The sequence below is a fragment of the Oryzias latipes genome, chromosome 15 (genome assembly GCF_053564925.1).
Source record: "Oryzias latipes strain Hd-rR chromosome 15, Olatipes_Hd-rR_3.1".
NCBI classification, from domain to species: domain Eukaryota; kingdom Metazoa; phylum Chordata; class Actinopteri; order Beloniformes; family Adrianichthyidae; genus Oryzias; species Oryzias latipes.
The window spans coordinates 20674892-20685033 of NC_136251.1; the positions used below are offsets into that span (position 1 = coordinate 20674892).

At 36.2% G+C, this 10142-nt stretch overlaps 1 protein-coding gene across 1 annotated transcript; it reads right to left on the bottom strand.

Annotated features, from left to right (window-relative positions):
• Positions 1-594: 594 nt before the first annotated feature.
• Positions 595-7551, bottom strand: ubac2 (UBA domain containing 2). The gene is made up of 10 exons (XM_023963426.2): positions 7364-7551; positions 6905-7029; positions 5389-5508; positions 4915-5021; positions 4579-4702; positions 4397-4444; positions 3373-3481; positions 2416-2558; positions 2165-2311; positions 595-2055 (listed from the first exon to the last, which is right to left on the bottom strand). Exons 1-10 carry the CDS (start codon positions 7392-7394, stop codon positions 1948-1950), a joined length of 1062 nt encoding a protein of 353 aa, XP_023819194.1. The 5' UTR covers positions 7395-7551; the 3' UTR covers positions 595-1947.
• Between the last annotated feature and the right edge of the window lie 2591 nt (positions 7552-10142).

Here is a 10142-nt window from a genome sequence, read left to right on the forward strand (position 1 = left end):
TATTAATTTGTTCCCCTCAGCCTGACTTTGTTTAAAAATCAGTTTATTACCTTCAGCTTTACTCTGCAAAACGAATGTATTTTTAAAATTTTTGCTCTTTAAAAATTACTAATCATCTCTGCTCATACCTAATATTTTTTACATCATATAATCAACCATTGTAGTATAATAGGATAAGAAACAGAAGTATTTAGTAGTATGTATTTTCTGCATGGCAAATATGTACTTTAAAATTATCCTTAACAGTTAAATAAATTTTTCTCTCAACCATTTTTTCGGGCAAGGTGCACTTTTACCTTGATAAAAATCTCAGAGCGCACAACCAAAAAAAAAAAAAAAACTGCAGTCTATATGAACAATACATGTACTTTAATGTCAACAATAGTTTATGTTAATGTTGTTTTTTTTTTTAAATCAGCAGTCTCAGTTATTAGTTGAGAAACTTAAAATCTTACTAAAAAATAAAAATATGAACAATTTGGGGGGGGATATTTTTTCATAAAATAATATGATATGATATATAATAATATAAATAATAAAAGATAATCTATAAAGACTATAAACAAGACGAGCAACACCAAAACAAACACAGTATTCAGTCAGGAAGTCAATTTATTCCACTGATTGTTTGATTTGGAGTTCATCCGAGAGTCGTCCATGCAACAACTTCTTCATCACACCTATAATTAGAATCATCTCAAAAATATTTACACACACAAAGAACTCATTTCAGTGGACATATATTACACGTATTGTTACAGGCAAAATATAAAACTAGCATTTGTCTTTGACATCAGTACACAGTGGCTGTAATATAAGTTCTCTTGCATGTAAGTTTACACACAGTAACTATGTAGTGCATAGTTTCCATTCATTTCTCATCTTGATATTGCATAATAAATATCAACAAACTGTTAAGACTTTAAGAATTCCACCAGAAGTGCTATGACAGCTCGATTAAGACAGCAGAAAGAAACCAAAAAACATCCCCCACAATTGAAAGTCACATTATGTGGCCCTGAGAAAGCCCATCTAACCTGGCTGCAGCTGCAACCAAGTACCTGCACAGGTAAAATGGGTCAAACCAGTTAGATCCATAAAGTACGTGAAACTTATAAAGACTTTTTATGTTGGTTGGGTTTTACACAAACCGGGGGTTGGGCGACCTGCATTCTTTGTCTGTCTGCTTATTAAATTTTTTTACACAAACCCAACCAACAATGTTAAAATCTCACTAAAGTAGATTACAATGTTAAGAGGTTTTCTGTTAGGAACATAGGAATAAAGTCTCCTGGCCAAAAAGGTTTTTCTCCAGTTACCCGTAAAATTATTCAATTTAGACTAATTTTGGGATGTATTGTGCCCCCCCCCACTCCTAATCCTTGCAATGTAGCCATTTTGGACGTGATGTTATATCAAATGAGGATACATAAAACTGTATTTAATATGCTGTTACATACCTTTTTTTTCCTCTCTCGGTGGGACAAAAGCCTGGTGTTTTGAAGATGTAATAGACTGAAATCTGTATGATGTATTTTTCAAAGGAGATACCTGGGAATTGGAGCTCCAACTTTTTTTTCCCTTGAGCAACAACACCCGCCTCCGACAGTAACAGCCAGTAGGCAGCCGTGACGCAAACGGCTTTCACTTTGTGCTTCTCACTTCCCCATCAACCAGCCTGCGACTGGCCTCAGTTCAGGCTGCTTTAGCCAAACGCCGCCTCAGGGGGGCAGCGGCGAAGCATTCAGATTGTCCAAACAAAATCCATCTCTTCTTTTATTCTGCATTTTACTATCCACTATTTCCCTTTCACTTTCCTCAGATTTGCTTTTTTTTTTTTTACTCTGCTTTAGTTTCTTATTAGACCTGCATTCTTTGTCTGTCTGCTTATTAAATTTTTTTATTACATTTTGTGTTTGTTATTCCCCATCTCTGAGCGTTTTTCCTTCAGTGCTGGAGAAGGAAGTTCGTCGCAATATTAATATCATTATTCGAAGCTCTGAGGGCCTCCAGGGCATCGGTTCTGGAAAAGCCCATTTCCACTAACCGTGCCACCTGTGGAACAAAAATGACAGATGTACGGATTAATATTCAATGACTTTGTGCACCAAACTTTAAAAAAGTATATAAACCCAACACGACTAAGGACAAATAGGACACAAACCTGTTCCTCTGCAACAGGAGAATTGTTCAGTGATGGTGGCTGAGGGGACTGGTGTGTCTGAGCCTGAGGTTGGGGCTGCATTGGGGGTCCATTCTGCCCACGGTGCCTCAGAGAAGATAACAACCTGGTCCACTGTAATAGCCCAGCCTACACGCACACACGTGTACACACAACCCCCGCCCAGAAAGGAGTTGACCATCAAGATTCCACCAATGCGATCCCTTCATTTTGCATTCAATCTGTGCACGGACCTGAGGCTGACGTGTGGCGTTCCTTCCAGCCTCGTTATATTGGGCCAAGAGCAGCTGCTGGTCCAGCAGATCCATTCTCTGCTGCCTCTGAATGTCCAGAGTGGCCCCCATCCCCAGAGGCGTCTCATTGCTTGGCTGGGAGCCTTGAAAAATAACGATTCAATATTAAGATACCGTCAAGAAAACTTGCTAATAATACCAATATTTTATGTTTACAACTTCATCTCCAGGAGTTGGAGGAGATGGGTATCACTTCTACAAATCAACCTACATCATTTTTTGAACACATGCCTTCAAACTTGATGGCTTCAAATCCAGGTTGCTGGAACGTTTTCTTTTTATTATTAGGAAAAAAGTTGTAAACTTTGACATGGTCATTTTTATAATAAAGAAAAAGCATGCAATGGTAAAACTATGATAACAAAGTTGCTGTACTGCATTTCTTTACATTACTTTCTTTAAGTTAGTTATATTAATATCAGAAAAACAATGAAAATGATAATTATTGTTCATGATAAAGAGAAAGTTTACTTTGACAGATGAAATTACCTACTTATTCATTATGGTAAGAATTTTGTCCTCATTTTGAAAGTATTTCATAACAAAGCTGAATACATGTCTTGACTGCAAAAATATTTCTTTATTTTTTGTTTTGTTAATATTTTTTGATTGAGTTTGAGTATTTTCATACATATGTAAATTTTAGCCTCCACTCTAATCTAATTTTTAACTCCATCAATTGCTTATTACCTTTAATGTTTTAAGTCTTTCGCACCATGTCTGCTGTACTAATACTGCTGGTACATGTTGAGTTTTAAAAACTTATCCTTTGTTGTATTTTGGTATTTTTATTTAAAAAAATAAATCTTACTCTGTACCAGTCTATGTCATTTTCTTTCAGTAGTATTCAAGACATCTCATTTTGAATTTCTGTTTGCACTCAACAACTGTCCTCACTTGAGACGATGGGCTCCAGAATATACCGGGCGATACGAGACACCCATGCAGGAACAAAGAGAATCTTCTGGACCCACAAAATATTGGAGAGGTACAGCCCGCCCGAGACCTGAAAAGCACATTCAAGAAAATGCAATCTCAATAAAACGAAAAAGAAAAAAAACATCAGTCAGAAGTGATTTTAGCAACAGAGGAGCAAGAAAAATAAAATAAAAAATAAAAAAGAGTCATAGCCAGGCCATAATCTAAACAGAGAAGTATGTTAAAACACATTTCTTTTAAGGATCAAAACCTTTCATGAGAACATGCACTTAATGTGCAATAAATGGTTATTTATTGCTAGCTAGTAAATTGTACGTGAATTGAAGCATCTCTACAAGTATGTTTACGTTAAAAGTCTCAAACAACTGCTGTGCTGAATTTAAGAAGGATTTATTTATTGTTTTATTACATTAGACTACTGGTAAGCTTAGCTTAAGCCCTTACTTGCTTATTAGCAAATAAAAAAAAAATAAAATAAAATCAAGATGTCACGTTTTTTGTTTGTGTTTTGTAATACACAAATCACATATCGAATCAAAATCATGACCCAAAAATTGAGGTTTTAACCGAATCCTGGGGAAAATGAATTGTTGGATCCCTGCAGCACATACATGTAAGAAAGACAAAAATGCTGTTGATTCAGTAAAATTAATAAACAAGAATTGTAAATTCTCCCTAATATTTTTGTATTGTCAAAGTAGCAGCAAAAAAAAAAAAAAAAAGCTTAAAAAAAAACTAGTATGGCAGACCACAAACGAATGACACTTAGGTTAAGCTAACAGGAGCAACTGCTGAGAGTGATGCTCATGACATCCGTTTATGTGGCTGAACTAGCAAACTGTCAACTATTTACGCCGATTTGCCATCAATGTGAAATCTGTGATATTATCGGTGATAATAGTTGAATAACTCGAAGCACATTCCATCATGAGTCATCAAAACTAGTACTTTACAGTAACATTCAGGATTGATGGTAACTCACCAGTCCACTAAGAGCAAGGAGCCACATGAAGGGGCTGGAAGTCAGTAGCTGCATCACAGAAGGATTCAGGGAAGAAGACAGAGAAAGCATGTAACAACTCCAAAAAAAACAAAAAAGAAAAACCAGCAGGAGATAAACTACGATAAACATGCTTAGTCACAATAGCAGAATACTGGTTTTACCTGCAAGCCAACTATGTACACCAGAGATTTGTTGGTGATGTGGATGTGACCAAGTATTTGGGTGACTGGCATCCTGGGGATTGACAGGTAGAAAGGCACGAACAAAGAAAAAACTGGTGCAAGCCTGTCAGGAAAATAAAGAAGGAAAAGAAAAGAAAAGTTCTAAGACGAAGGAAAAGATTATTTGAAACAGCAGTCTTTTTTTAACTGACGCACAATTTGATCGTGCCTTTAAACTCTGCAATGCTCAAAACTTATTAGCAAAAGTGTGATTGTCAATAAAAACCTCTGCTTTTCAGAGATGTGACACATGGATTAGAATTGTAATGAACTCACAGTCCAGCAGGAAGTTCTTCCACTTCATAGTCAAACAGATGCTGAAAAGCCTGAACCAACACAAAGTCTGTGAGGGCAGAGAAACACCAAGTGCCCAATAGAAAGGACTGAAAACAAAAACAGCAAAGAGTCAGATGACAGGAGTAGTGAACAGCATCAAATACAATCATCTTCTTTTTTTTAAGGCAGGTTTGGAGATTTAACCGCAAATAAAGCTCAGACTCATCCTGCAAAACAGTTCTCAATAATAATTTCTCCGCACACTGACTGAATCTGTCATTTCTTTCCAGTTTTGTGCTCATCTTTAGGTGGTTTTTCGAAAGACTAAATCTGCAATGCTACCCAGAACCAAGAACTTGTATCTTTGTCCAGCACTAGAGTTCAAGACAAGGTTTCATCTCTGCCCCAAAAAAGAGAAACTATCCAAAGAGAGAAACTTTAGTGAGGAAGAGCATCCTCCACTTAAACACTCACGGCAAACTTCCTGGTGCCGAACCTCCTCTCAAAGATCCTAAAGTTGTAAATCAGCAGGCTACAGCAAAAGCAGTCCTTAACATCTAGACAGACAAGTCTTCCACACAACAACCTCCACACCTAGAAAACATGGAAAAAAATAAAATGTAAAAAAAAAAAACATTATGGAAAACATAAAGCATATACAGTTCAATTTTCAAAGCATTTGGATGTTTGTGTTCTTTATCATAGTGAACAGAACAAAAAGGTTGAACTAAATAAAGTTAGAAAATTGAAGTACAGATATATAAAAAAAACACCTGTTAAGTAACCAGAATTATCTCTAAAAATGTGGAATAAACCACAAACTAATTGGACCACAGAACACATTTCTCATATTTTTTCTATTACGCTGAGGTCAACATGGTTAACATGGGTTGTTGTGAAAACAAAAAAAATAAAAATAAAAAATACTAAATGAATAAAACTAAACTGTCAGAATCATTTATTGTCTTCACAATTGTTAAATGCAATGAGATTGGAGCAGCTGAAGACAAACAGAAGAGATCAATGTGCAAAAAGTGGTCATGGTGTAAATGAGGGCTGCACGATATGAGGAAAACTCGCGATACGCGATATTAATGATCAATTTTGCAAAGACAATATAACGTGCGATATATGACCATCCGATTGGTCAAATGCATAAAGGGATTTATTTGATTGGCAAAACACTTTGAGCTGGTATAAGATTCTTAAAGCACATTTAAAGTAACCGTTTATTGCTAATTTTTGCCGTCTTTTGTGATAACAATAAATTTGTTATTTATTGTGCAGGCCTAGTTTAAATCATTTGAAGAGGAAGAGGTACATTTTAATAAATAAAAAGAGTAAAGAGCAGTAACAAGTAGAAAGTCCAATTTCCAACAAGGGTATATGTACCTACGTCATAGAAAGTACATAGCTAACCACTTTAATTGTACACAAAACAAACTCATTTAAAAAAAGAAGGGATGCAACCATTGATATATGTATATACACAATATAATAATATATATCAATGGATCCAACTATTTTTTAATGAAACAAATCTCATTGCCGTGTTTGCAGTGTACAGAAATAAACATTTATATTTCTGTTTAGAGGAATATTTTGAAAAAAAAAAAAAACAATTTTTTTGGGTTCTTGTTTGTGCTGCACTATACTTCCAGTTATTCTGCAGTTTCTCAAAAACCAGCTTCTGAAAATGGCAAGTGGAGACATATGAGCTGTTAGCAGGCCATGGATTACCTAGAGTTCAGATGTTGCTGCACGAGTTTTGTTCAGCAAAAGTTGAGGGAAATAGATGCAACGACATCAAAACAATCCTTAAACCTTTTCAGGAGATTCTCACAAATAAGGTGTTTACCTCCCTTTCTTATATTTATTTCTGTTCTTTCTTATCTTTTTAGCTATTTTAACTTATGATTCCATGTTTTTATTTGTTTTTAGATGTTGTGTAAACAGTGCATTTGACAGTGTAGCTCCCAAACAAACATACCTGCTGCTGTTGTGTGAGAGCCTGCAGGTTGTAGATGAAGAGTTCTTGGTATTGAGGCAGAAGGATCAGCATCAGAGTCAGTCCATTGAGGACTAACAGAAGGCTTTTGGACAGAGGAGCCTTGTCTGCAAAAACACAATCGCTTTCGATTAAACCGTGATAAATGGGCTTGCCTAATGTTTGAGTTCATTCCGTTTCCTACAACTGTAGGTAGCACAGTTCACATTAGTGGAACTAATAATAGCCAAAATTCACATTATTGAAATAAAGAATTGAATTAAGAGGCAAATCATCATATATCAGATATTTTCTTTGTTTCGACTAAACACGACGGTTCTAGCTCGGGATATCACATTAAGTAAATTAACGACAACGCAATACTAAAGTAGGCTAGCTTAGCTTAGGTGCTGGAGGAACTGAAGGAAGCGTTCGAGTTAACTTGTCACCCGGTAAACTTACAGAGGCCCCGGGACCCGGTGGTGGTAAACATGGGGTCTATGTGGGCAAAGGAATCCAGAAAATAGCCGATAATCCAGTACCAAAACAAACTAATAATAAAACATTGACATAAAGTTTGTGAAAGAACCCATGCTGTCACTATGACGGGAAGGTGGCAGGGGAAGGAGGTAGCTACGGAAGCCTGACGTGAACAAAAAGTACCTTGTCAAAAAGCAGAAATACGTTTGCAAGGGAAATACCTGTAGATGGCGCCGTTGCTCCGTTCACCAAAGCACCTGTGTTAAATTAAATCTAAAAAATTACTTAAATTAAAATACATGTTTTTTAAACGTACAGAAGTATTTAAAGTTTAAATAAACTGACGAAAGACTCATCAAAAAAAGTTTTTCTTTTGTTTTCATGTTTGATCATAAAACCAATCAATCAAAATGTAACTTATAAACACAAAAAATAGATTTTTTTGTTTGAAAGAAAACAGTGTTAATAATAATAATAATAATAATAATAATAATAATAATAATAATAATAATAATAATAATAATAATAATAATAGGTGGAAGTTCTGGCTTGTTACTGAAGTGAGGGAACAATATTTTATAATGGGAAACTGTCCATAGGAGGGGCCATCCCACTCATGCTCTCAGAGGCTATCATCACAAGACCACCCAGATTACAAGGAGTTGGGGCCCACATGAGGCTGCAGTGCAGGATACCTTACCATACAGATTAGGGTGATCCCACAGCCCCGATCAAATGATCAACTCACATTCTAGCAACAAGTAATCAACAAATCAGAAATGAACCAGAAAGAAAACAAGTATGTATTAGCAAGTATTCTAATTTATGTAACATGGCCTTATTAGATTAATTAAAATATACATCACTATTATAGTCATGATCAATAGAAAAATTGTTGGTTTTGATCTGATTTGAAAGCCCAGAAATGTAAATAGAAAAAACATGTAAAAAAATGTTACATGAGATATCTTTAGATGGAGACACATCAAATGTATTACTCAACAATGTAAAAAAAAAGTTCTAAAATCAAGAACCAAGTCTTTAAATAAAAATATGTAGGAAGTTAGTTTTTACTTCTGTTTTCTTTTTCCTAAACTGCATTTCTGCTGCAATGGAAGCCGAACATTTCAATTTGTAATTTAACTAGTTATTCACCAACATGAGGTATGTATTCATTGGTTGCAATCCACTGATCTGACATCTACAACTTCCCTACAGCTAGGGATTTGTATCTTATTCAGCATTTTATGAAGGCAGATAAGGTACCCAGATTTCTCACTGAATGAAAGGTCATTTTACTAAATATCCAAATCGGTGTCTTTTATTAACCTAAGACAGAATTCCATGACCCTTAAAGTTAAGTCCTAATCATGTTCTATCTTGAGGCATATCATCAACAAGTATTTGCTCTGTGTGTAAAATTAATTTCATGTCAGCTATGCATCCAAGCAGCATGAGGAATGTTGCACGTCTCCAAGTTGTGTGAGTTGGTTTCTGACAAAGTGGTAACAGCATTTTAGTCTGTGAGCAGGATGTGGCTACACAAAGTCCAGATTAATTACTTTTTCTTATGGTCTTCTGGCTTTCTGCACACAGTGTCATATCTTGTCAAGGTCCAGACTTCCTTTGCAGATATCCTGCTCTGTCTTATTTTCAATTGGCTGCCGGTTTTATTCACATCAAAATGTGAGTAACACTTCCTGCCTGGCCATGCTTGCGCCTGAGCCATTTGATCCACGGCTCGTGTTTTGTCCAAGTACATACGAAAATGTTTGGTGAACAGCTGTCTAATAGAGTTGAATTTCCTCATCGGCCACAGATGCAGTTGTGTTATTTTCCATTGGTTAGTTCCCACACATTTGGTTCATTTGGCTGCCTTTGGTCAGATGTGACTGCAAAGCAGAGCTCAGTAACAGCTTGCTAATTGTGTTTCAGACCTTCTCTGTCACTGATGTGGGACTGAGGTCTAAAAAGGTTGCTTTGCCCCTGTTCTCAATCAAAGATAATCAGATTAAACAGTGCAGAATTGTGTGTGTGTGCGAGTTTGTGTGCGCTCACCAATAAAGGGACCCCAGATTTGGAGACAGCCTTGACTCCTGCTGTTTGCTTTGTTCATTAAGAGGAGATGAGCAGATGGTTTGCTGGTCTGTTGTGCAGTGCACACACGCAGACACACGCACACACACATGCAAATACAGGAAGACACATGCATGCTCAGTCCTGTCACCTTAGCTTTATCCTCCATTTATCTTTTCCATTACACATCTCTCAGCAGGACAATGCTACTCATTGAATTGTGAGGAATGTGTGTGTGTATGTGTGTGTTTATGTGACACAGTGACTGTTACAAGGGAGCATGACAGAGGAGAAGTAGCACCGGATGAAGTCACCAACGCTTTCAGTAAGCCAGCCTCTGAGGTGATTTTAGCAAAACCCGGTGACTCATTCTCACACATTTCTGTAAATTCTTACAATTCACTGGAAATATTTTCAGGAAGCACTTGTCCGTGTCAGAGGCTTTTTTAAGTCCCGCTCCACAGTTTGTCTGATTTTGCTAAGGAAACTGAGACATTTTTGACAAAGTTAAATGAGTAGAAACCTGAAGATTAATACGTAAAAAACTTTAAGATAACATTTTGCTGACTCCAGAACAAACTCTAATGCATTCAATTGGACTGTTTTTCAAACGCATTCACACTTTTTGTTTCTCTTTCAATCCTTTAAACTTACACATACTCAGATATTCATTTTAAGATTGTGT

Coding starts and splice junctions, on each gene's coding strand:
- ubac2 (XM_023963426.2), bottom strand. CDS start 7,394: ATGTTTACCACCACCGGGTCCCGGGGCCTCT. Junction 7,030..7,363: donor CACCGGGTCCCGGGGCCTCT/GTAAGTTTACCG, acceptor GTGTTTTTGCAG/ACAAGGCTCCTCTGTCCAAA. Junction 4,703..4,914: donor GAAGAACTTCCTGCTGGACT/GTGAGTTCATTA, acceptor TTTTCCTGACAG/GCTTGCACCAGTTTTTTCTT.